Genomic DNA, 27,539 nt, shown 5'->3' on the forward strand with positions numbered 1-27,539 from the left:
TTTTTTTAAAATGTGTTAAGACTGGCAACAATGTTGCAAAGAATTGTCAAATAAAGTGGTGAAAAGGGGTTACAAAGAGGCAAAAATTAAGGGAAAGTGGCAAAAATGGGTAATTGAGTGGCACAAAGGGAAAAAAACATGCAGGAAAATTGTGAAAAAAGAGTTAAAGAATGGCAAAAAGTGGGTAAAAAAAAGGGGGAAAAGAGGGGCAAAATGTATCAGAAATGGGTGAAAAGTGGTAAAATATAGCAAAAGAATAGCCTGGCAAAGTATTGAATGGGGTTAAAGAGTGGCAACATGGGTGAAAAGTCACAAAAATTGGTTTAAAGTGTCAAGAATGGGCTAAGAGTTGCATACAATGTTACAGAAATGGAAAAATAAAGTAGTAAAAGGGTTAAAGAGTGTCAAAAATTAAACTCTGGTCTGAACTGGACTTCACGTGTTACTTTTCTTAGTGTGTAACACAGGAATTTTTTAAATGGCAGTAATCTGGTAACATAACAAGTAACTTTAACAGTAACATGACCTAACACTAGTCATGAAAAAGTAGAGGAGTCAGAGTTTCTTTTCTAGCAGATCTCAGATATCAAAGGTACAGCTTCTCAGCAGTGTCAGTTCTTCTCTCATGAACCATCAAGTCAGCACCATGCAACGATATGAAATATCATAAATCAATATTTCAATAAACCTCGTAATGATAATAGTTATAGGGGCACCACCCAGGTTATTCTGGGAAATTAATCATGGAAAACCAATAAAAATGTAATTATGAATTAATTACTAATTTTTATCATTAACTTATGCAATTAATTATAAATCAATCTCACACCTCAAGTCATGAATTCTCATTTCAGTGACAACTTTCCAAAAAAAAAATGTCTGGACAAATGATTTACATATTGTAGATTTATTACAAATGACAGGATTACGACGTATATATCACGTCGCTCATCTGAATCACGGGGTCAGTAAAAATACATTACAAAAACTCAGTCCGCTGTAACAAATAGCATGAACGCTATAATAGCTGGAAAAATAAAATAAATAAATAACAAAAAAAAAGTTAACGAAGATTTACAGTCCCAAAAAAGGTTCAGACTTGGAAGGAACACAGAAAAAGAAATGTGTTCCAGGGTGAAGAAGTCCTAAGGTGAAGAAAAATAACTAGAAGAAGAGAGAATAAGAGAAGACTTAATGAGAAGAGACTGCATGTGCCTTAAAACACTTCATCTTAAACTGAGGCGGGAGGAGTGGGTTCTTCTGAGCCTCCCCAAAACCCAAGGAGATCAAAGACCGCTTCATCAAATTATTCACAAGAAGCAGACGTGTGGTTCAATCCAATTCAATTTTATTTATATAGCACATTTCATACAAACGTAAACTCAATGTGCCTTACTGTCTTGAATCAGTACTGTCAAGTTTGGCTTCTCTAAGTCTAAGAAAGAGAATTCTGACAGAGCTGACACATGTTTAGGAAGTCTGTGCATTATTGTCTGCATGGACCTTTGAGTGTCTGTCCAAAGAATTTTTCAGTGAGAATGATCTCCCACAGGTACCACAGATGTACGGCTTTTCACCCGTGTGAATGCGAAAGTGCAGATTCATGGCTGATTTCCAACCGAATTTTTTTCCACAGGCACTGCAGGAGTAAGGCTTCTCACCTGTGTGTGTTCTCATGTGGACTGTCACATCACTTTTATGACCAAATGATTTACTGCAAATTGCGCAGCTATATGGTTTTTCACCTGTATGGATCTTTAAGTGCCTTTGCAAATCCCATTTTAGTGAGAAAGATTTTCCACAGGTATCACAAATGTGCGGCTTTATACCTGTGTGAGTAAGATTGTGATGATTCAAATCTGTTTTCCGAGTGAATCTTTTTCCACAGGCGCTGCAGGAGTAAGGCTTCTCACCTGTGTGTGTTCTCATGTGGGCTGTCCAATTACTTTTCTGATTGAATAATTTGCTGCAAATTGTACATGTATGTGTTTTTTTTTTACCTGTATGGACTATTATGTGTCTACCCAAATGATGTTTATGGTTGAATGATTTTCCACAGGTCCTACAGGAGTACAGCTTTGTACCCGTGAGAGTACGAATTTGCCGATTCAAAGCTGATGTGTCAGTCTCCTCCTGTTTGATCCACTCTCCCTCCTGCTCCTCTTTCATCTGTGGAGGCTCTGGCTCCTCCTGGTCCAGACTGGACTTCCTCTCCTGGTGACAGAGCTGCAGCTCAACCTCCTCCTCCTTACACACATGTTGCTGTGGGACGTCTGGAGATACAAAAACAAAACAAAGTGAAGGTACAGGAAAAACACAGTGCCAGTATGTATCGTGCAACTGATTGTTAGAGCCTCAGGGTCTTTAAATCTCCCACACTGTGTATAAAGTAGGTTTAGTTGTTGTCACATAGACTACACTTTGTGCTGGACTCTTGAATGGACATGAGTTTGTACAACACTTTTATAGTTGTCTGACGGCTCAAAACTATTTAACACACCTACCCATTCACACTAGGGCTGCGCAATTTATCACAATTTAGATTAAACCACAATATGGCCTGCTGCAATTTTCAAAGTGCAGACAGTGCAATATTTCCTGAACCTGAACTGTGTAAAAATACCAGTTTGATACAAATTTATTTTTGCAGCAGAGAGAGACAGGTGAGAAGCTATTCTTAATAAATGCTCATCTGATCTGATGCCTCCATTGATAGAAGACTCCAACAAAGACAGACAAGCAACACAAAAAGAAATATCTGTGGTAAGGAAGACAACTGATGAACACAACTCATGTCAACATTACACAACTTGAAGAAAAACTAAATGCTGAGCTTGTGAAATACACACAGTGTTAAAAAGGAGAAGATCAGAAAATTCCAAAAAGATGCTGCTGACTACAAGGAGGGCAATGTCTACAACTGGAGTAATAAAACATCTAAAGAACCAGACGGAGCCCCCACAGTAAAAATGAGACCCAGGACGGGACAGTGAGGAATAGGACAACTCGCCATTGGACAACACTAGACAGACAACATCCCAGCCTCACAGGATTTTTTAGAGTTTCAGGAAACCTCCAGCAGAGAGAAAAGAGGGGCAGTATGGACCGAGCCGAGGCAGAGGAAGAGGAGGGCGAGAAGGGAGAGAAAGAAACCAACAATCAAGATACACACGGGGCAGAACCAGATACGGCTCGTGATCAATATATCAAACAAAATCCTGTCTGAAGAAAGCGTCCATGTTCTCTCTAAAGGACTCACCTTTTCCCCTACCACTCTGCAAAAGAATTTGACATCAAAATTGACCTGTTTCGGTTCTACAGGAATCTACACCTCAAGGCTTGGTACCAGCTTAACCCTCCAGCATCCAAAAACTACACAGACCCAGGTCAGACTGCCTATTCCAACCTCAGACCACAGTTTAAACCTAAATCTACCTTTAGTCTTTTGGGTCAAAGTACTACATTAAACACGTTTGCACAGAAAGTTAACTTTTACATTGAGAATTTATAAAAAAAAAAGCCTTATAAACATTGCAACCTTACACACAAAGAGAGGAGAGCTCTAGAAGCATTAAGTAACTAGAAAAGCACTTGGAGTGCGCAGACCTCCGCCATTAGCCCTATCTCCCAACAGTAAGGAATCCTTTAAAAAAAAATTCCTGGATCCAGACAGTGATCCAGATCACTCCCAAAATCCAATCAGTTCTTCCTTATGCCATTTCTGACATTTCCTGGAAATTTCATCAAAATCCGTCCATAACTTTGTGAGTTATGTTGCTAACAAACAAATTAACAAACCCTGCCGATCACATGACTTCCTTGGCAGAGGCGATGATGATGAGGTAGTCATTAAGAAAGCAGACAAAGGGGGTGCTATTGTGGTCTGGGAAAGGGACTTGTATGTCAAAGAAGCTCAAAGACAGCTGTACAACAGTAAGTTCTATCAATTAGTGGCATACAATCCCACTGAGGCAGGGGTGTAGCACAGGAGGGAAAAAGGGTACTGATTACCTGGGCCCACCATAGGAAGGGGCCTTTGAGGAGCCTGCAATTAAAGAATGTTTTTATCTAGTTTTTCTTCGTAATTAGTGTCATTATTGAATCAAAAGTGACTAAATGAATCAGTCAACAGACTGAAATGTGTATCAAATAGACCAGGGGTGTCAAAGTCTAGGCTCTGGGGACAAATCCAGACCGTGGTACAGTTACACCTGGCCCTCAAGATCATATCATATTCTTATTATAACTGGCCCTAAAATATGAGGTCTGCAGATTTCCTGCAGTATAAAAAAGTAAACTTAACCTTTATGATGTTAAAAATCCTTTAAAAAATGTGGAAAAAAGAGTAAAAATAACTAGATCAAAAGAAATGTGGGAAAACAAATTCATTTGCGTTTTCATTTCATATTTTCAATTTTGCATTGCACAATTATGACTTCAATCTATTATTTGGACTTGTATTTCAAATTTTGACCATTTTCAATTATCATTTTCATTTTTTTGTCTCATATTTTGACCTTTAAACCTTATCATTTTGACTTTATTGAATATTTTGACATTTTCAATTTATGATTGTGACTATCTCATATTTTAAACTGTCAATTTAATATTTTCACTTTTTACCTCACATTTTGACCTTTTCAAATGATTATTTTGACTCTTTATTTAATATTTTTACCTTTTCAATTTATCATGTCAACCTTGATATCATATCTTGAACTTTAGGTGCACCATTTTCAATTTTAGCCATATTTTGGCCTTTAAATATGATTCTACTTTCTTTTTTCATATATCTCCCAATTAAAAGCAGACTTCCTGATGAAGGTTTGATGCTGAAATGTGCTAAAGTGTGTTTTTTAAGGTCTACACATGACCATGCCAAGAAAATAAAGGAATTTTAAAGCTTAAAGAGAGTGCCTTGGATTTTCCTTTCTGTTATGATCTGACATTTTTGGTTGAATGGTCTTCCATGGGTACCACAGGTGTACGGCATTGTACCTGTGAAAGTACAAATGTAGAGATTCAAAGCTGATGTGTCAGTCTCTGCCTCTTTGATCCACTCTCCCTGCTGCTCTTCTTTCATCAGAATATTCATTTATTTGATTTTACTTAACCAGGAAAGCCTCCTTGCGATCAATAATCTCATTTACAAGAGTGTCCTGGCCAAGACAGGCAGAATTTAAAGAAGCTACTTTGTTCCTCACTTATTCTGTGTAAGTAGACGTGAGGTTGAGAAAAGAGCTGGAGTTTAAGAGATTGATCTGGTTCCTCTTTAGTAGGAGTCAACATCAACGTGTCAGTCTCCTCCTGTTTGATCCACTCTCCCTCCTGCTCCTCTTTCATCTGTGGAGGCTCTGGCTCCTCCTGGTCCAGACTGGACTTCCTCTCCTGGTGACAGAGCTGCTGCTCAACCCCCTCCTTCCACACATGTTGCTGTGGGAGGTCTACTGATACAAAAACAAAAACAACAAAAACAAAACAAAGTGAAGGTACAGGAAAAACACAGTGCCAGTATGTATATTACAACTGATTGTTAGAGCCTCAGGGTCTTTAAATCTCCCACACTGTGTATAAAGTAGGTTTAGATAGTCACATAGATTACACCACGCTGGACTCTTAAATGGGCTTGAGCTTCGATAACACTTTTATAGTCGTCTGACTGCTCAGAATGCTTTAACACACCTACCTATTCACACTAGGGCTGGGAAATTAATCACAAATTAGATTAAATCACAATATGGCTCCCGCAATTTTCAAATTGCAGACAGTGCAATATTTCCTGAACCTGAACTGTGTCAAAATACCAGTTTGATACAATTTTATTTTTGCAGCAGAGATTTTATGCTCAACACCTGATGCATACAGCAAGTGTCTTTTTTCAGAGTCATTTACAAAAGTCTCACTTTTCCTGTTCATATATGATTTTATTATTCAAAACCAGAAAAATATAAAAATTATTTACAGCACATCATTGTTGGAGTGTGAAACTGTCTCTTGAGATCTGTCTTGAATCAGGAGTGTCAAGTCTGGCTCTAAATCTGAGAAAGAGAATTCTGAGAGACCTGACACATGTTTAGGAAGTTTATGCATTATTGTCTGCATGGATCTTTACGTGCTTGTCCAAGAACTTTTATGTCTGAATGATCTTCCACAGGTGTACGGCTTTGCATCCGTTTGTGTAATAAAATGCAGATTCAAATGTGATTCTTGACCAAATCTTTTTCCACAGGTGCTGCAGAAGTAAGGCTACTCAGCAGTGTCTTCTCATGTGGACTGTCTATGTCTGAAAGATTTGTTGCACATTGTACAGGTATGTGTTTTTCCCCCTGTATAGATTTTTAAGTGGCTACCCAAATTACATTTACGGTTGTATGATCTTCCATAGGTACCACAGGTGTACAGCTTTGTACCTGTGAGAGTAAGAATGTAAAGATTCAAAGCTGATGTGTCCGTCTCCTCCTGTTTGATCCACTCTCCCTCCTGCTCCTCTTTCATCTGTTGAGGTTCTGGCTCCTCCTGGTCCAGACTGGACTTCCTCTCCTGGTGACAGAGCTGCTGCTCATCCTCCTCCTCCTTACACACATGTTGCTGTGGGACGTCTGGAGATACAAAAACAAGACAAAGTCAGGGGGGGGAAACATGTCATTAGTGCCAGTATACCACTCTTTGTTCAGCCAAAATGTTTTATACCTATTCAATATCACATGATATCAATGACACATTGTTACTTTAAAATAGGTAAAAGTTTACATGTGAGTACACATGTTGCTGTTTGTTCTATCGAGAATACCTGCAACCTTATATTAGGTAAAGACTTTGGTATGAGAACCTGGGTTTTTCATTGGATCAGTTAGCATGGATCGTCAAAAACAAATGGCTTGAAAACTGATTTATTCTTCTTACCCTACTGTTTTGACACGTGCACCACAAAAAGTTGGGGAGGCTGGCTTGACCACAGTTTTGAAAAACTGATGGTTGGATCCATTCCCTTACAAAAGAATATCTAAGCTAACCTTTGTTATATTCTGAGGCCTGCAGATTTCCTCAAGTATAAAAATATGAAATTATCCTTCATGATTTAAGATATCCTTGTTAAGTCACAAAATCTGAAAAAGTAAGAAAGTATTTAGATAAGAAGTCAGGGATGTGGGAAATAAAATTGATTTGTGTTTTAATTTCACATTTTCAATTTAGCATCTCACAATTAGGGCTCAAGCTTATGACTTTTTATTTCATATTTTGAGCATTTAAACTCACAATTTTGACTTCTCATATAATATTTTGAGATTTAAGATTCATAGTTCTATTTTTAAGTGATATTTTGACATTTTTAACCAAGTCTTTTGTATTTTCTATCATATTTTCAATTCCAAACTTGGACTTCATAATCCCATGGATTGACCTTTAAGACTCGCAATTTAAAATTTTGAATCATATTTTTACTTTTAATTACATGATTACAAATTTTATTTCATATTTTGACCTTTTAAACTCATGATTTTGACTTCTTTCTAATATATGTCATTTAAAAACATTTTTCAATTCCATGTTTTGACCTTTTTGAACTAATAAATTTACTTTTCTCAGATTGTGAGCCTTTTAACTTATCTTTTAAACTTTTTAAATGTCACAATCGTTGATCATCAGTGCTGAGGTTTTTTTTGTTTTTTTTTTTCATCAGCGGTGAAACAAAGTTGACAATTTCTGGTCAAAAAAAGGGACCCTGTTAGGCTCTCAGGTTAGTCCTGAATTCAGAATCTGGCCCCTGCTGTGATTGAGTTTGACACCCCTGCTTTAGTGCATTAATCTCATATCATTGCAAGAAATGCAGAAACTTAGCATAACACAATGCTGTAGTAACACAAAGAATGTCCTCATATTAGTCACTCTCACATTCTGCTACATTATGTAGATTTCCTCTTTCTTTCTGAGTGTGCTCTACATTTGGCTGCAAAGTGCTTCTCTCTGCCACATTTTTGCACCTTTACCAATAGGCTGGGCATTTCTGTTTACTTTTTATGTGTTTTTGCACAAAACTTACATTCTGTTGACTCACGCTTTTGTCCCTGGTGCAATGCTCCTTGTAATGTATATACTTCCACCACCTTGGGTCCCGTGATGGCCTCACTGTTCTCCCGGGACAACTCTGCTGCCCTGCAAAGCTGTATGCATGTGTCCAACGTCAGATTCTTCTCCCTCAACAGTCGCTCTCTCATCCCCGCGTCGTGAAGTCCACACACGATCCTATCTCGAACGAGTGAGTCTCTGAAGGTCCCAAAATTGCACGTTTTTGTAAGCAACTTCAGCTCTGTGACGTAGCTGTCAATGTTCTCACTTGAACCTTGCTGTCTCGTGAAGAAACGATAGCGTTCCACAGTCTCATTAATGCTAGGGTTGCAATGAAGGTCGAATTTTTCGATAATGTCATCCAACCTCCATGCATCCCCTGCTACATCGCCCATTAACGTGTCGAGTAGCTCCCGCCCGCTCTCGCCAACCAGATACCTGAAAAGTTTCACCTTCTTCTCCTCATCATCGGCAGGCACCGTCAAGTCCACATAAAGCATGAACTCTTCCCTCCAGGTCTTCCATGTCCTCGAAAGATCCCTGGAGTCCAGGCACAATGTTTGGGGTGGTTTCAATCCGTCCATACTGAAGGCGGTGAGGATGCTCGGCTGCACGTCACGTCTCACTGCTGTGAAAACTCCTCCACTCTGGCGAAGTCCGCTACCGCTGCCGCCGTGTTATATTCAGCTCTTAATGTACTCGAAGACAAGAGAATATCTGTTTCTATCCAACCAGGTGTTCACGTTATAATCACACTCTTCACAGATACATTCAACCGGACATGCAGCTCTCTCTGTCCGTGTTACACCATAAAACGCCCGTGTTGCCTCCCAGATCGAAACAACAGTTCCGATTGTTCTAACAATTTTGAAAAACTGGAGGTTGGTTCCTTTTTCTTTCAACGGAATATAAGCTAACCTCAGAAACATCGGTTATTGCTTTTTAATTTAACATATGGGTCCCATATTTCGTCTCAATAACAGCATCTCTGAGCACAAAGACAAAGCTAAATCGTATTTCTTCACTCATTCTGCGCTGACGGTCGATCTCTGCCTCGTCCTCGACGGCAGCTCTTGTAGCGTCGTCACATATTTCCTCAGCTGCAGCAGTTAACCGCTCTTTGACATCTTTAAACTTCTCCACTGAAAACATTCTCGTTCTTTATTCAGCTGTTAAGTTCTTCGGTGTTGTCCATCGACTGTACAAATGGCGTTTTACCAGCTTCTTCCTCTTTTTTTATTTTCTGGCAGACTAGACGCAACAAAGGCGCACTGCTGCCCTCTACAGTAGTGAGGGAGCAGGGTGAGGCAGGGGCGTAGCTAGGGATTTATGGCCCCCCGGGAAGAATATTACGCAGGGGTCCCCTTAGCCTTATTATTATTATTATTTTTACCAGTATCTATGCATTGTGATTATTTTTTTATCCATAATCTCCTAATTTCCAAGCATTTTTTTTACTGTGGTTAAACTATATTTTCTTGCATTATTTTGTAGTGCTGGACCACACTATTTGGACTTTTTTTTTAAAGGAAGGAGCCCCCCAGAACTTGTATTTGACTCTAGTTTTTCTTTCTTTTTTTCTTTCTTTTTTTTTTCTTTTTGGGCCTTTTTGTGCCTTTATTCGATAGAGGAGGACAGTGGATAGACTCGGAAACAAGGAAGAAAGCGGGGAGAGACATGCGGGAAATAGTGCCACATGCTGGATTTGAACCCGGGCCACCCGTCTTAACCACTCAACCACCGGCGCACCCCGTAATTGACTATTTGATACAAATTTCAGTCTGTTGACTGATTCTTTAAGTCACTTTTGATTTAATAACAACACTAATTACTAAGAAAAATCAAATTAAAAAAACACTTTTCATTGCAGGCATATGGAAGCCCATTTCCACCACGTGAAAAAGAAAAATGTGGAAGTTGGGACTTTAAAAAAAAAGAATCTTAATTCATACTTTTACGATAAAAAGTCAGAATTACCAGATTAAAAACCCAGAGTTATGAGATAAAGAGTCACTCAGTCAATTATGAATTTTTATCTCATAATTATTACTTTTTAAATGTTAAAGTACATAAATTCCTGACCCAAAAAATCCTGAGTCAATATTATGTGATAAAAATTTAAAGTTATGACATAGAAGTTGAAATTATAAGTTAAAAAGTCAAAATAATGAGAGAAAAAGAAAAAAAAATCATGAGACAAAAGTCAAAGTTATGAGTTAAAAAGTCTTAATCATAACATTAAAAGTCAAAACTACGTGATAAAAAGACAAAAGTATAAGATAAAAGTCAAAATAATAAGTCATAATTAAAAGTCATAATTATATAATTATAAGGTAAAAAGTCAAAAATTATGAGAAGAAAAGTCATAATTATGAGACAAAAAGTAAAAGAGATACATTAAAAAGTCATAATTGTAAGATAATAGTTGAGGTAAAATGAGGTAAATTATGAGGTAAAAATTCAAAATTGTGAGACAAAAAGTAAAAATTATGACACAAAATGTCAATATTTCAGATAAAAAGTCATAATTTCGATATAAAAGTCAAAAATTATGAGATGAAAAGTCATAATTATGAGACAAAATGCCAAAATAATAAGTTAAAAGGTCATGTAAGATAAAAGTCATAATTACGGGTTAAAAAGGCAAATTATGAGATAAAAAGCAAAAACTATAAGAAAAATTAATGATTATAAGACAAAGTAAAAAAAAATAATGTCATTTAGTCAATTATGACTTTTTCTTATACTTTTATCTCATAGTTGGGAATTCTTAACCTTCAAGTTTGACTTTGTCTCATAGTTTTTACTTTTTCTTATAATTATGACTTTTTAGCTTATTATTTAGACTATTTAGACCAATGTATTGACATGTCAAATTGCATGGCAATTACATACAGGTAATAATACAGGTTGCATGTCTGTAATTAGTTATTTTGTTACCCTGCATGTATGTACATGTGTGTCACAGTTTTGTCAAAACTTCAGTGAGTAAACATCAGCAACACAACTAAAAAAAAACACAGAAAAACTTTAATTGTAAAACAATAAGGGAAATATCTTTCAATATGTGATCCTCACAATCTAAAATAAAGTATCCACAAAGACAGCTGAATGTTTCCTGCCCTCATGTGGCCAAAGTCAAGAACTGGGTGTTTAGATAAAAACAGGAAAGGGGGCAGGGGTGTCCAAACTATGTCCTGGGGGCTAAATGTGGCTCATAGTCCATTTTTGACTGGCCTGTAGCAAATTCTAGAATTAAATCAAATATGGCCCACATGAGCTGATGAAGCTTGTGCTCAACTGTATTGTTCTTATCAGTTTCAGCACTAGGCTGTGCTACCATGTTGACTCTGCAGACAAACATTTTGACAAGAAGATATCTTGATTAATAATGTCCTGATAGATTACTGCAGCAAATGGCAGCACCAATAGCATTTCAGGGACGGTGCCAGTGGTACCCAGGGTCAAACAGGGCCCCCTGAAATCTGATTGGCTCCCCCAAATCTTGAAATTGACTGTCCCTTTGCCTTGTCAGCCATTAACAAGCCACTGAGGTGTATTCAGCCCCTAAGCATGTATGTGGAAAATCACTGGATTGGTCTTACATAAATATACTCAAGGTGAGGAATATGAAAGTGGCCCCACCATTCTTATACATTTCTGTATGTGGCCCTCAGGGGAAAAAGTTTGGACACCCCTGCAGGCAAGGAAGTGTTAGTAATAAATCTATGAAGACAAACTTTCACTTCCTTTGCTTATTACTAAAAATAGTATAATAATGCATTCATGTCTGTTTATTGTTTGACTGTTTTAATGTGATAAAACCACAACAATATATAGAATGGGAATATATGATACAAAACAAGACATGAAAAATATTAAGTGGTTTACTATTTTTAGTGTTAACATAACAAACACCTTTAACTTAGCGCTTCAAAGAAAACTGACCCTTCTTGAAAATCAGGTTATTATCAAATAATTAGTACAGAACTGAGCTGATCCTGACCAGACCACTTGGTCAAACTGCCCTCAAAGACTTTATAAAGAACAGACAGCAGAATAACTCACCTCAAGTGAAGCCATTACTTTATTGTTACAACATGTAGTTGACATGCTAGCTCTGAAATTCAAGAAATCCAACTGATGAGAGGAAATAACATTCCGCTTGAATGAATTTTAAATCTTGAATCAAAGTGAAGTTTTTGTGGTAACAGCTAAATCTTTGCACCTGGCATGCTGCAACGAGAAGGGGAACTGGGAGGGAGGCAGAGGGCAGGAGGCAGGAAGGAGGGGGAGCAGGGATATAATGCTATAGGTTCGGCACACTCGTTATTCTCCGCTACTCTGAATAATTGGTTGAAACTGCTTCACCAAGCTGATGCATCATGCTGTCAGACATGAATATGGCACATGCACATTTCCCACAGAACTTACATGTCCACAGCTTTTTGCGTAGTCCAGAGAGGCGAGTCGTACCAGCATATTAAATGTCAAGTTGTGTACCTTCTATGCAAAATGTGTACAGGTTGGCAGGTCTGCTCTTGAGATTTATCTTGAATCAGTACGGTCAAGTTTGGCTCCTCTAAGTCTAGAAAGTATTTGGGCATAAGGACATAAAGGAGGTCGTGGAGACGTGTGGTTCAATTCAATTCAATTTTATTTATATAGCACATTTCATACAAACGTAAACTCAATGTGCCAAACTGTCTTGGATCAGTATGGTCAAGTTTGGCTTCTTTAAGTCTAAGAAAGAGAATTCTGACAGAGCTGACACATGTTTAGGAAGTTTGTGCATTATTGTCTGCATGGACCTTTGAGTGTCTGTCCAAAGAACCTTTCTGTGTGAATGATGTCCCACAGGTACCACACATGTATGGCTTTTCACCCGTGTGAGTACGAATGTGCAGATTCAAATCTGATCTCTGACCAAATCTTTTCCCACAGGTGCTGCAAGGGTGAGGCTTCTCACCTGTGTGAGTTCTCATATGGGTTGTCAAATTACTTTTAAGACTGAATGATTTGTTGCACATTGTGCAGGTATGTGGTTTTTCACCTGTATGGATATTTAAGTGACTTTGCAAATGCCATTTTTGCGAGAAAGATTTTCCACAGGTATCACAAGTGTACACTTTTATACCTGTGTGAGTAAGATTGTGATGATTCAAATCTGATTTCTGAAAAAATCTCTTTCCACAGGTGCTGCAGAAGTAAGGCTTCTCACCTGTGTGTCTTCTCATGTGGACTGTCAAATTACTTTTATGAGTGAATGATTTACTGCACATTGTACATGTATGTGATTTTTCACCTGTATGGATTTTTATGTGTCTACCCAAATGACATTTATGGTTGAATGATCTTCCACAGGTACTACAGGTGTACGGCTTTGTACCCGTGAGAGTACGAATTGGCTGATTCAAAGCTGATGTGTCAGTCTCCTCCTGTTTGAGCTGATCTTCCTCCTGCTCCTCTTTCATCTGTGGAGGCTCTGGCTCCTGCTGGTCCAGACTGGACTCCCTCTCCTGGTCACAGAGCTGCTGCTCATCCTCCTCCTCCTTACACACATGTTGCTGTGGGACGTCTGGAGATACACAAACAAAACAAAGTCAGGGGGAGGAAACATGTCATTAGTGCCAGTATACAGCTGTTTGTTTAGCCAAAATGTTTTATACCTATTCAATACCACATGATATCAGTGACACATTCTTTGTTACTTTAAAGACTGTAATGGAAAATTGTGTCTTACCCTTCTAAGCTTCTATTTACCCAACCTAAACCTTTGCCTCATCTTGAGAGTAATGAAAATAATGTCTGACCAGGCGTTCCCTCCTTGGGGAAGTTTCAAGGGCAATCAAGTGTGGTATTTTAAAGACTGATCATGAAAATAGGCAAAAGTTTACATGTGAGTACACATGTTGCTGTTTGTTTTTACGAGAATACCTGCAACCTTATATTAGGTAAAGACTTTGGTATGAGAACCTGAGTTTTCATCGGATCAGTTAGCATGGATCGTCAAAAAACAAGAGGCTTGAAAATTTATTTATTCTTCTGTGAGGTACAATAGGCCTCCTGCCATCATTGACTTACATTCATCATCAGCTGCGACTCCCCCTCTTGCATATGGTGGTCGCGTGGCACAACCTCCCCAATGAAAGCCAGCAGTCCAGGAGGCATAAAAGTATTGATATCTATTACATTGTCTATTTTGATTTCAGTTGTTTCTTTACCATAATATTTGGACACATGCACCACAATAAGTTGTGGAGGCTGGTTTGACCACAGTTTTGAAAAACTGGAAGTTGGATCCATTCCCTTTCAACAGAATATCTAAGCCAACCTTTGTTATATTCTGCTCTTAATGTACTCAAAGACAACAGATTATCTGTTTCTACCCAACTGGGTATTCTAGTTTTAATCCAACTCTTCACACAAGAACATTCAACTGGGCTATGACATGCAGCTCTCTCTGTCTGTGTCACACCATACAATGTCCGCGTTGCCTCCCAGATCAGAACAATAGTTACTATTGTTACATCCTTTCTCCTCTGAAAAGCTGGATTTTACACATATTGTATATCAACTCAACCGTTCAGCTTTTAACTGTTTAAATTTAATTTAAATTTTCAGTACCTATTTTATAGGTACTGAAGTAAAGTTGCCTCTTGCAAGTTAACATACATGAATCTAAAGTATGTTTTCTAAACTAAGGTATCGTACGGATTATCACCTATTTTCTGAACATAACGCATATTTGTTTTAAGCTTTTCCTTGTCCAAACCAGCGTTAATTTCCTTCACTAAAACTATCTGTCAACAGCCTTTTTTTCATGACTAAAACTAGACTAAAACAAACAAAAAGAGATCTGTGATGACTAAAACTGACAAAAACTAAGTTTAGTTTCTGTCAAATGGCTAAAACTGGACGAAATATAATTTAGTTTTCGTCAAACATTCAAGATCTGCGATATTTTTCCATCTGTCAAAAAAACAATGCAGCTGTATCTATTCTGTCTCTCAGCTGTAGAAAGCAGGGACCCCAGGTTTGGCAGAGTGCATAAAACACACTGCCATGATTTGGTACCAGATTTAGGCAAAAAATAAATAAATAAATAAATAAACAAACGCTTGGACTAATAGTAAAGACTAAAATGTGAGGACTTTTTATGGACTAAAAACTAGACTAAAATGTTTTGAGTTTTCATCATCTAAAACTAAACAGGGTAGAAATGACTAAAATGTGACTAAAACTAAAATGCATTTCATTTAAAGACTTAAACTAAGACTTAACTAAAAATAGCTGCCAAAATTAACACTGGGTCAACCCTATCGAAATTTTTAAAACTTTAGTGCATTAATCTGATAACATTGCAAGAAATGCAGAAACTTAGCATAACACAATGCTGTAGTAACGCAAAAGATGTCCTCATATTAGTCACTCTCACATTCTGCTACATTATGTAGATTTCCTCTTTCTTTCTGTGTGTGCTCTACATTTGGCTGCAAAGTGCTTCTCTCTGCCACATTTTTGCACCTTTACCGATAGGCTGGGCATTTCTGTTTACTTTTTATGTGTTTTTGCACAAAACTTACATTCTGTTGACTCACGCTTTTGTCCCTGGTGCAATGCTCCTTGTAATGTATATACTTCCACCACCTTGGGTCCCGTGATGGCCTCACTGTTCTCCCGGGACAACTCTGCTGCCCTGCAAAGCTGTATGCATGTGTCCAACGTCAGATTCTTCTCCCTCAACAGTCGCTCTCTCATCCCCGCGTCGTGAAGTCCACACACGATCCTATCTCGAATAAGTGAGTCTCTGAAGGTCCCAAAGTTGCACGTTTTTGTAAGCAACTTCAGCTCTGTGACGTAGCTGTCAATGTTCTCACTTGAACCTTGCTGTCTCGTGAAGAAACGATAGCGTTCCACAGTCTCATTAATGCTAGGGTTGCAATGAAGGTCGAATTTTTCGATAATGTCATCCAACCTCCATGCATCCCCTGCTACATCGCCCATTAACGTGTCGAGTAGCTCCCGCCCGCTCTCGCCAACCAGATACCTGAAAAGTTTCACCTTCTTCTCCTCATCATCGGCAGGCACCGTCAAGTCCACATAAAGCATGAACTCTTCCCTCCAGGTCTTCCATGTCCTCGAAAGATCCCTGGAGTCCAGGCACAATGTTTGGGGTGGTTTCAATCCGTCCATACTGAAGGCGGTGAGGATGCTCGGCTGCACGTCACGTCTCACTGCTGTGAAAACTCCTCCACTCTGGCGAAGTCCGCCACCGCTGCCGCCGTGTTATATTCAGCTCTTAATGTACTCGGAGACAAGAGAATATCTGTTTCTATCCAACCAGGTGTTCACGTTATAATCACACTCTTCACACAGATACATTCAACCGGACATGCAGCTCTCTCTGTCCGTGTTACACCATAAAACGCCCGTGTTGCCTCCCAGATCGAAACAACAGTTCCGATTGTTACAACAGTTTGGAAAAACTGGCGGTTGGTTCCTTTCTCTTTCAACGGAATATAAGCTAACCTCAGCCCGTTACGACTCAGTCTAGAAATATCAGTTACTGTTTTTTAATTTAACATATGGGTCCCATATCTCGTCTTAATAACAGCATCTCTGAGCACAAAGACAAAGCTAAAATCGTATTTCTTCACTCATTCTGCGCTGACGGTTGATCTCTGCCTCGTCCTCGACGGCAGCTCTTGTAGCATCGTCACATATTTCCTCAGCTGCAGCAGTTAACCGCTTTTTGACATCCCTAAATCTGTCCACTGAAATCGTTATTGTACTTTACTCAGCTGTAAAGTTCTTCAGAACTTCCATTGACTGTGGAAAAACGGCGCTTTCCCCGCTTCTGTCTCAGGTTCCCCTCACCAAGGAACTCATGGCATCTGTTGGTGCTGCCCAGTCAAAATACAGACTTTCTGGATCAGGAGCGCACCAGGAAAGAAAATGAATCCCAGAGCCAGAAAAGAAAGCTGGCTGAGCAGTCTCTGGAGGACCTCAAGAAAAGGAAGACAAGTTTGGAAGAGGTGTCCGCCTGTCCCGCCAGGGAGGCAGATACACTTGCAGAAGAAGCCGAGGGCAAAGCTGGCTCCAAGATGGCTCAGCTGCTCTCCAAGTCAAATGCCCTGAGAAGGGCATCCAAAGAAAAACTTGCCCAAGTCAAAACCCTTGAAACAGAGATTGGTGCTAAAAGGGATGAGCTCAGATATATGTAGGGTGAGGTTGTATACAGGGTGGGCCATAAGTTTCCATACATAGGAAAAATAATCATTCATGTTGGACAGACGTTTTTATTTATATAATGTGCTCTATATGATTACCATTGTTTCGAAAACACATTAATATGTGTTTTCCACTGTTGATAATCTTGCATTAGCACAGTTGAAGTTATGCTTGTAATGGCGTTGGTGATGCGTTCCTTGAGATAATTTATGTCTCGTATCTTCACCTCATACACCATGGCCTTCAAGTGCCCCCAAAGAGAAATCAAGAGGGGAGAGATCTGGGGATCTGGGAGGCCACTGCACATAAAAAATATACTTTATACATTTTCCTATGTATGGAGACTGATAGCCCACCCTGTATTGACATATATTAGTGTTGTGTTGGGAAGGTTACTTGGTTACTTTTCCGACACGGTAGATGCAACCAAGGCGCACTGCTGCCCTTTACAGTAGTGAGGGAGCAGGGCCGTTTGTTGCAAGATGCAAGATGGTGTTTGGGGGGGCCCTAGTCTGCTATCTTATGATGGAGAGATTCCTAATTCATTCAGTGATCCACGAGCATACTACAAACTATTACTCTTAACATGCAAAAAAGGCTACAGTCATGATAATCTCTCATATTAAATCATTTATGGTCTAAACCAGGGGTTTTCAAAGTGTCGGAGAGTGAGCCTCCCCTAAGAAGAAATTATTAGTTCGGTGGACCCCCACCCACAAAAAGGGTTCAAATTGGAAAAAAGAACAAACAACAACATTTCAAACATTTATGTCTAATCTTTAAACATTTTTAACATTAATATATTTTGGATATTTTGGTTTGCAAATGTCCTTAAACATCTGCGTTTCCCTCTTATTCAGTTATAATGCCATTAAATACCCCCTTTTCATATTTTTTTTGGCCATTTTTCAAATTCTTTTTACCACTTTTCCCCATTTTTCCACTTTTATCCCGTTTTAGCCCTTTTTCACCTTTTTGCCCATTTAAGCTACCCTTCATCATTAAATATCCCTTTTTCCCCCAATTTTTTTGCTCATTTTTGTGATGTCTTTTTGCCACTTGTATCCATTTTTGCCCTTGTCTTTTTACCATTTCTTGCCACTTTTGTCCATTTAAGCTACCTTTTGCCATTAAATACCCCTTGTGTCCTTTTCCCAATTTTTGCCTCTTCTTTTTGCCTTTTTTTTTTTTGGCCACTTTTGCCCATTTAAGCTACTTTTCCCATTACATACCACTTGTTTCCTCTTTTGTTGCCCATTTTTGCCACTCTTGACTGCTTTTTGCCCATTTAAGTCACTTTCCACTCATTTTTTGTCACCCATTTCTGCTACTTTCTGACCATTTGTCCACTTTTTCTCACCCATTTTTGCCCCTTTCACCCATTTTTTGCTGCTTTTTGACCATTTTTCCACCTTTTACCTATTTTTATTGCTACTCCAAGCTGTTTTTGCCACATTTCACCTCTTAGATTGTGGCTCTTGCAAAGGTATTTTTCAACAATTTGGCTCTTTGGTTGAGGAACACTGCTCTATAGCATAGTTCCTATACTAACTATAAGTCTATCCATTTTGCTCAATGCACAGCAGATGTTCGCAAAGCACATCACCTTTTTTCAGTTTTACGGTTCTGCGCCTCCCCTGAAGCTCTGTGGCGCCCCCCCAGGGGTGGCCCGCCTCACACTTTGAAAACCACTGGTCTAAACAAATGTTATATATAGCAAAGCTTACATTACACTTAGTCCTGTTTGTGGTATATGGTTCCTTTGAATAAAACAAAGTACTATATCAAAAACCTAACTCAGTTGTAGGAATGGAGGCAGGATTATTCAAATAAGCAAACTGTTGTCACAATAAATATTCTAATAAATGCGGCAAAGAGGGAGACTGCAACTAACGCAGTTGAATTTTTAATGATCCACTGCCACAGTAGTCCAAAATAATTAGCAATAAGACTAAAATGTATAATTCACTTGTAATAACTACTGTTATTTATAAATGTGGCGGGGTGGGCTTCTGTACATGTTTAATTTTATTTTAAATATAGTTTTATTGTATAATTACTTTATATTTTAAGTAAGTCTTATTTTTGGGATTTGTTTTATTTTTGAAGTGGTTTTATCTAGAAATTTTTTTACCTGAGAATTAGTTTTAAGTTTGTCCGACAACACCACCCAGGGGAATTTCACCCCCAGGACATTACCCAGAAAACACCTATTATACTCAATAGTAGTATTGTGGTAGTATAATAGTATAATAATGCATTCATGTCTGTTTATTGTTTGACTATTTTAATGTGATAAACAACACAACAATACAGAATGGGAATATATGATACGAAACAAGACATGACAAATATTAAGTGGTGTACCATTTTTAAAATGTAAATAAAACACACACCTTTAACTTAGCGCTTCAAAGAAAACTGACCCTTCTTGAAAATCAGATTATTATCAAATAACTAGTACAGTACTGAAATGATCCGGACCAGACCACTTGGTCAAAATTCCCTCAAAGAACAGACAGCAGAATAACTCACCTCAAGTGAAACCATTAGAGAACTCACGATACTTTATTGTAAGGCTTTGTACCTATGTGAGTTTTAATGCGCCGATTTAAAAATAATTTCTGATTGAATCTTTTTCCTCGGGTGCTGCACAGGTAAGGTTTCTCACCTTTGTGTGTTCTCATGTGGAGTGTCAACTTACTTCTATGTCTGAAAGATTTGTTGCACATTGTGCAGGTATGTGGTTTTTCACCTGTATGGATCCTTACGTGCTGGTCCAAATTAAATTTATGTGTAAATGATTTTCCACAGGTACTACAGGTGTACGGCTTTGTACCTGTGTGAGTTTTAATGTGCCGATTCAAATCTGATTTCCTACAGAATCTTTTTCCACAGCTGATGCAGGAGTAAGGTTTCTCACCTGTGTGTGTTCTCATGTGGATTATTAATGAATTTTTTTGTCTGAAAGATTTGTTGCACATTGTGCAGGTATGTTGTTTTTCATCTGTATGGATCTTTAAGTGCCTATTCCAATCATATTTCTTTTTAAATGATGTTCGACAGGTACCACAGGTGTATGGCTTTCTATCTGTGTGAGTTTTAATGTGCCGATTTAAAGCTGATGTCTGGCTGAATCTTTTTTCACAGGTGCTGCAGGAGTAAGGTTTCTCACCTGTGTGTGTTCTCATGTGGATTACCAATATATGTTTATGTCTGAAAGAATTGTTGCACATTGTGCAGGTATGTGGTTTTTCATCAGTATGGATCTTTAAGTGACTAACCAAATAACGTTTTTGCTTGAATGATCTTCCACAGGTACCACAGGTGTATGGCTTTGTACTTGTGTGAATATGAACGTGCCGATTTAAAGCTGATGTGTCAGTCTCCTCCTGTTTGAGCTGATCTTCCTCCTGCTCCTCTTTAATCTGTGGAGGCTCTGGCTCCTCCTGGTCCAGACCGGACTTCCTCTCCTGGTGACAGAGCTGCTGCTCAACATCCTCCTCCTCCTTCCACACATGTTGCTGTGGGGCGTCTGGAGATATAAAAACAAAACAAAGTGAGGGTACAGGAAAATACAGTGCCAGTATGTATACATAACTGATTGTTAGAGCCTAAGGGTCTTAAAATCTCCCATACTGTGTTTATTCTGAACAAAATGCAAGATTGGTCTTTTGCAGCAACAAGAGCATTTGGCAGCAAGAAAGATGCACTCTTGAGCTATATCTTGGACTTGTAGTGTTTTTTCACAACTAAGTTGACAACATATGTTGAAACCTATGAAAACAAAGAAGATGGATGGTCCAGGACATCTTTGAGAGAAAAAAAATGGAAATTTCCATCAAGAAAATCCCAAAAAAGGTGAAAAAGAAGAACTCAATCTCAATGACAACTCTTGGCTAGGTTAAATCAGTAGTTCTCAACCTTGGGGTCGGGACCCCCTTGGAGGTCGTTAGACACTGAGAGGGGGTCCCCAGATGCCCTAAAAAAACTCAGAATATGTAATAAATTACACTGTTGCCACTTTACACCAATTTTGTCACATTTTTTACGCCTTTTCATCAGATTTTCCCACCAATTTTAACACATTTTTGCCATTTAACACCTATTTTTGCCAGTTTTAAACTGTTTCCACCACTTTTTTTCTGCCACTTCTAAACAAATTCTTGCCACTTAAGCTTAATATTGTCTCTGTTGACCCATTATTGCCAGTATTAACACCTTTTGACAACAAATTTTAACCATTTTGACCACATCATTTGATGTGCCCAATTTTGGTAGTTTAACTAATTTCTGCCATTATCTGCCTTTTTTTTCTCTCCCAGTTAACCCTTTTTTGCCAGTTTATATCAAATTTCTATCCCATCTCACCAAATTTTCACCCATTTTTGCCAATTTAAAGCCATTTCAGCCACATTTTAACTCCCTTTTACCACTATCACCTTTCTACCTACCAAGGGAGCTCACAGCCATCTTGTTTTAGTCGCTGTTTACATCCCCCTGGCTCTAACAACAACAATAGGAACAGGGCACTGAGTGAACAACACAACAGCATCAATGAACAACAGACTGCCCATCCAGATGGATTTCTCATTGTGGCAGGGAATTTCAAACATGCAGACCTCAAGTCCGTGTTTCTACAGTTACACCAGCACATCAACTTTCCCACACCAGGAAACAACACATTGGACCTGGTTTACACAACACACAGAGGAGCGTACAAGCCCCATATATTTAAGCAGGCAGTCACCCACAGTCAGCACATCAACATCCAGGAATACATAGAAACTGTCACTGCCTAAATCAGCAAATGCATCAACGATGTCACAGAGACCAAGACCATCACAGTAAGGCCAAATCAGAAACCATGGCTGACAGGGGACGTCCGCAGGTTACTGATGGCCCGGAACATCGCCTTCAGAGCTAGTGATGAAGCTGACCTGAGAACAGCAACGACCAACCTATCTCGTGGCATCAAAGAGGCAAAGCAGCAATACACCGGAAGAATAGCCCATCATTTCAGTGACAGCAGAGACACAAGGAGCCTGTGGCAGGGGATTCAGACCATCACAGACAATAAACCCAGACCACGGACCTGTGACAGTGACGTTACTTTGCTGAGCAATCTAAACAATTTCTTCGCACGCTTTGAAGCCCACAACCGCGCTCATGCACAAAAGTCACTGCCCCCTCCAGATGACCAGGTGCTGTCCCTGTCTCCAGCCAGGGTGAAAAAATCCCTCTCCAGGATAAATGTTCGGAAAGCTTGGGGCCAAGACAACATACCTGGTCGTGTGCTGAAGGAATGTGCAGAAGAGCTCACTGGTGTCCTCACAGTCATCTTGAACATCTCCTTGAGCCAGGTACTTGTCCCCACATGCTTCAAAACCACCACCATCATCCCAGTCCCAAAGAAGGCTTCGCCAACCTGCTTCAATGACTACCCCCCAGTAGCACTAACTCCCATCATGAAGTGCTTCAAACAGCTAGTCATGCAGCACATCAGATCCATCCTCCCTCCTTCTCTGGACCCCTTCCAGTTTGCATAGCGGATTAACCGGTCCACCAATGATGCAATCTCCACTGCCCTCCACTCAGCCCTCACTCATCTGGACACCAAAGACTCACACATGGGGATGTTGTTCACAGACTTTAATTTAGCATTTAACACTATCATTCCTCAGCAGCTGGTCTAGAAACTAGATGGACTAGGGGTTAACACCTCACTGTGTAACTGGCTATTGGACTTTATGACACTGAGACCACAGGCAGTTCGGGTCGGCAGCAACATATCCAGAACCATCACAGTGAACACAGGGCCCCCCCAAGGATGTGTGCTCAGCCCCCTGCTCTTCACCTTACTGACCCATGACTGCACACCAAGAGAGAGTCAGGCTTCTCACTGCTGTATGTCATCCTGTGTTGTTTCAAACTCTGTTTATACTTACACCCTTTTACTTCACATGAATGCAGACTCTCACCTGTGTGTTTTGCATCTCTCTCTTGTCTTGCTTTTGATTTTCCAGTTATCTCTGAGTCTTTCTGCTTGTTCTCTTTGGAATCTTGACTCTCAGCAACATGAGAGTTGTGAGAAAGGAGCTGGTGTTCAAGTTGTCCATCTGCTTCTCTGTGCTCACTTTCCTCCTCCTTAGGAGTCAGCATCAACATGTCAGTCTCCTCCCGTTTGATCCACTCTCCCTCCTGCTCCTCCTTTATCTGTGGAGGCTCTGGCTCCTCCTGGTCCAGACTGGACTTCCTCTCCTGGTGACAGAGCTGCTGCTCATCCTCCTCCTCCTTACACACATGTTGCTGTGGGATGTCTGGAAATACAAAAACAAAAAGTCAAACGGCTTGAAACTTGATTCATTCCTCTGTGAGGTACAGTAGACCTCCTACCATCACTGACATCAGCTGTGACTCCCCCTCTTGGATATGGCGGTCGCGCGGCGCAAACTCCCCAATGAAAGCCAGCAGCGCAGGCGGCATAAAAGTATTGATGCCTATGATATTTTCTATTTTGATTTCAGTTGTTTCACGTCCGTTACCGTAATATGTTTCTACACGTGCACCACAAAAAGTTATGGAGGCTGGCTTTGCCACAGTTTGGAAAAACTGGTTCCATTCCCTTTCAGTTGAATATAGGCCATAAGCTAACCTCAGCCCATTACGACTCAGTCTACAAATATGAGTTATTGTTTGTTTATTAAACATAAAATCCCCATACGTAGTTTATAAAAACATCTCTGAGCACAACTACAAAGCTAAATCGTATTTCCTCACCTATTCTGCGCTGACGGTCGATCTCTGCCTCGTCCTCGACGGCAGCTCTTGTAGCATCGTCACATATTTCCTCAGCTGCAGCAGTAAACTGCTCGCTGACATCTCTAAACCTCTCCAAAGAAAACATTCCTGTTCTTTCTTCAGCTGTAAAGTTCATCGGTGTTCTCCATCGACTGTTATAAGAATGCCACTGTCCCTGCTTCTTCCTCGTCTTTTGAATTTCAGGCAGACTAGACGCCACCAAGGCGCACTGCTGCCCTCCACGGTAGTGATGGGAATTACGGATTTAGTGAATGGTCCAGATCATTTGGCGCAGATCAGTTGGCTTCATACCAATTTTAGCAATATCATAACATAAGACTGACTTATGGGCAGGTATTTTACTCCATCTATGTTCAATTTTAAAAATGGCTCAAAATACCATGGACACATTTTTCTAAATGTACTGTCTCCCCAAAACGCCTTGCTGGTTAGATGAAATCTTCTCATTGGCTGGTTTGTATGACACCTGAAATAAAACATTCATGATACACCAGAAAACACGAGTCCTTAGCAAATGGTGTGCTTGTGATAGAGGATAAAATGCCATCCTTACTGTTTAATCAAATAACACCAACACACACAGTCTATATAATAATAGAATTGGTTATAGAAATAATGATATGAAATGGCTCTCAAACTCGATGTGACACTTATTGTTCATGAACCACCAGTCTCTACTCCACAGGTCTCTGTCGCTACTCAGGTGCCTCAGATTCTCACAGTCAGTCCAGTCCGATGGAGAAATCCTTAAACAGCTTTTGTTTCCGGGTTGTTTCCAGCCCCGGGGCCAACTGCAGCTCACAGTCCATTTTTGATTGGCCTGCAGCAAATTCTAGAGATAAAATGAAATATGGCCCACATGAGATGATGAAGCTTGTGCTCAACTGTACTGTACTTTTTAGTTTTAGAACTAGGCCATGCTACCTTGTTGATTCTGTAGACAAACATTTTGACAGGAGGATATGTTGATTAATAATGTCCTGATAGATTACTGCAGCAAATGGCAGCACCAATAGCATTTCAGGCCGTAGCCAGTGGTATCCATGGCCCCCTGAAATCTGATTGGCTCCCCCAAATCCTGAAAATAACTGTCTATTTGCCTTGTCAGCCATTAACAAGCCATTGAGGTGTATTTAATCGCTAAGCTTGTATAAACTCACACTGGATTGGTCTTACCTACTTAAATATCCTCAAGGTGAGGAATATGAAAGTTGCCCCACCATTCTTATACATTTCTGTATGTGGCCCTCAGTGGAAAAAGTTTGGACACCCCTGCAGGCAAGGAAGTGTTAGTAATAAATCTATGAAGACAAACTTTCACTTCATTTGCTTATTACTAAAAATAGTATAATAATGAATCCATGTCTGTTTATTGTTTGACTGTTTTAATGTGATAAAACCACAACAATACAGAATGGGAATCTATGATATGAAAAAACAGAATGACAAATCCTTGAGTGGTACAACATTTTTAACATGTAATGAAATGAAATGAAATGTAATGTAATAAAAACACACATCTTTAACTATGTGCCTCTCTTGAAAATCAGGTTATTATTAAATCAGTAGTACAGTACTGAACTGATCTGAACTAGACCACTTGGTCGAAGCGCCCTCAAAGACTTTATAAAGAACAGACAGCAGAATAACTCACCTCAAGTGAAGCCATTAGAGAACTCACAATACTTTGTTACAACAAGTAGTTAAGATGCTTGTTCTGATATTCAAGTAATCCAACTATTCTAAATAAAAGTAATACATTAGTGTAAAAATACTTGTTCTTTTCATTTTCACTGTCATTAAAAATACAAATCCTAAATGCATGTGGACAGTTTCTGTTTCTCTCCAACTTGTCAGCACATAGCTGTGTACCAGTCAATGGTAAACATACACCTGTGTCAATGTGCATGAGCAGCCAGCTGATTTAACTAGTGAGATTTCAGACACAACATTTACTGTGTGGAAAAATCTGTTCATGTTCAATTCTGAACAAAAAGGACAAGAAAAACATCAACATGAAATAAAAGTTCAAAGGCTTGTGTTGTAGTGTTTTCATTCAAACAGCTGTTTAATACTGTATACCTCTGATCTACGTTTGCAGTCATATTATTGAAATGAAGAACTGTTAAGATTATTATTGTTATTAAACTGCAGAGAATGGGCTGTACATAGAGCTGCATGAAGATGCACAGACAGTACATAAAGAAAGAATGGTATAGCCTTCCTCCTTAGTCTTCATAGCCAACAACTTCCTGCATTCCTCACCTGCTGGCCTCCACTATTTGCACAGGGAAGACCAATTTCTTTCAAATGCATGTATTCCGTTGCTAGGGTCTGGCATTGACCTGCCCCACGGCCTAAAAACTTGTAGGGTATCATCTCCCCCTGCTAGTTGGTACACTGGAAATTGTCCTATTGGTGACTGCACTACCATAGTTTCTACCAGTCTGTTTGGTGGTAGAGCTGTATACCCCGAATCTGATCATGTGTGGTTTAAAAACAAAATGCCTGCTGCACCTACTTGTGTTTCTTCAGTTTTAGTACTAGGTAGGTCAGGATAAAGTTTGTGGTCCTGTTTTGGCTGAGTTTCTTGCTCATCACTTTGAGTTTGTTTTGGTCCTTCTACTTTTTGAATCTGCAGTGACTCTGTTTTTAAGCCACTCTTTTTAGTTTTAGTTAACCTAAGATAAGCTTCCTGCTGCTACTGTTTTAGTCAGATGAAGTCTTGCACGATTGTTTTTATGTTTTTCTTGGTTTCATTTTGTTTTTAGGCCATATGCCTGTGCACAGATCGTCCATATTTTTCCAGAGTTTTTGTAGCTGCTGTGCACTTCGACTACCAACTACTTCTGGGAATCCTGGTTTAGTCTCCCACACATGAACCCTTTTATTGCTGCCTGGATACTTTTCCCCATAAGACTACAGATTGTAGGAACTAAATCAGTTTTAGTTTTATGTTTAGACCTGCCTGAACCCATTTTAGTTTCTCAAAAAAAAAAAAAAAAAAAAAAAAACTGGCACTCACCAGGAAAGAAAAGAAAGGCTGTGGTTCGGTCTCCAGGGACTCCAGGAGCTGTGACTTGGGCCACGATGACTGGAAAGGAAGTCTTGACTCGCACCTCTTCTTCATAGCTACTGCCTTACAATCTGTGCTGCTAGAAGTATTGACTATCTGCGTGCAAGGTGGAGCTTCGAGTTCATTGTTCTGCCCATGGTCTGACACCACCGCTCTGATCCCTCTTCTGACACCAGTGCTTTAACTGAAAACTAACTAGATAACTATCAGAGGGAAGAGAAGAATGATTCGGCAAACAAGTGCATGTTTCAACAATTCTCTTCGATTTATTACAGGATGACATGAGCTTATATAGTGTGACAAAGGTTTAATACGTGGCAGTGTACAGAGAGTTAAAACT

The 27,539-nt window shown here is 39.4% G+C and overlaps 2 protein-coding genes across 7 annotated transcripts; both read right to left on the bottom strand.

The window, feature by feature from the left end:
* Positions 1-966: 966 nt before the first annotated feature.
* On the bottom strand, positions 967-9,285 carry LOC121528643 (gastrula zinc finger protein XlCGF8.2DB-like). Of its 6 annotated transcripts, none has more exons than XM_041816169.1 (4): positions 8,057-9,285; positions 6,411-6,599; positions 5,205-5,447; positions 967-2,273 (listed from the first exon to the last, which is right to left on the bottom strand). In XM_041816169.1, exons 1-4 carry the CDS (start codon positions 8,649-8,651, stop codon positions 1,471-1,473), a joined length of 1,830 nt encoding a protein of 609 aa, XP_041672103.1. In that variant the 5' UTR covers positions 8,652-9,285; the 3' UTR covers positions 967-1,470. The 6 variants fall into 6 exon arrangements, with proteins under 6 accessions (XP_041672103.1, XP_041672102.1, XP_041672101.1 ...); XM_041816168.1 differs by having other exon boundaries at positions 5,205-5,444; positions 8,042-9,285; XM_041816167.1 differs by having other exon boundaries at positions 8,042-9,285.
* A 3,431-nt stretch (positions 9,286-12,716) lies between these two features.
* On the bottom strand, positions 12,717-24,272 carry LOC121528032 (zinc finger protein 135-like). The gene is made up of 5 exons (XM_041815137.1): positions 24,082-24,272; positions 23,283-23,621; positions 19,864-20,836; positions 15,654-16,345; positions 12,717-13,645 (listed from the first exon to the last, which is right to left on the bottom strand). The coding sequence occupies exons 1-5, from the start codon at positions 24,236-24,238 to the stop codon at positions 12,846-12,848; spliced, it is 2,961 nt and encodes a 986-aa protein (XP_041671071.1). The 5' UTR covers positions 24,239-24,272; the 3' UTR covers positions 12,717-12,845.
* Positions 24,273-27,539: the final 3,267 nt, after the last annotated feature.

The sequence above is a fragment of the Cheilinus undulatus genome, linkage group 20, assembly GCF_018320785.1.
Source record: "Cheilinus undulatus linkage group 20, ASM1832078v1, whole genome shotgun sequence".
Lineage (NCBI taxonomy): Eukaryota > Metazoa > Chordata > Actinopteri > Labriformes > Labridae > Cheilinus > Cheilinus undulatus.

Excerpts from the sequence above, each read along its gene's own strand:
- LOC121528643 (XM_041816167.1), bottom strand. The coding sequence starts at position 8,651 with ATGGACGGATTGAAACCACCCCAAACATTGTGCCTGGACTCCAGGGAT. Across the intron at positions 6,600-8,041 it reads AAAGCGTGAGTCAACAGAAT|ACGTCCCACAGCAACATGTG; the intron begins GTAAGTTTTGTG and ends TTGTATCTCCAG. Across the intron at positions 2,274-5,204 it reads CGTCTACTTACACAGAATAA|ACGTCCCACAGCAACATGTG; the intron begins GTGAGGAACAAA and ends TTGTATCTCCAG.
- LOC121528032 (XM_041815137.1), bottom strand. The coding sequence starts at position 24,238 with ATGAACTTTACAGCTGAAGAAAGAACAGGAATGTTTTCTTTGGAGAGG. Across the intron at positions 16,346-19,863 it reads AAGCCTTACAATAAAGTATC|CGGTGGCGGACTTCGCCAGA; the intron begins GTGAGTTCTCTA and ends ACACGGCGGCAG. Across the intron at positions 13,646-15,653 it reads AAAGCGTGAGTCAACAGAAT|ACGTCCCACAGCAACATGTG; the intron begins GTAAGTTTTGTG and ends GTGTATCTCCAG.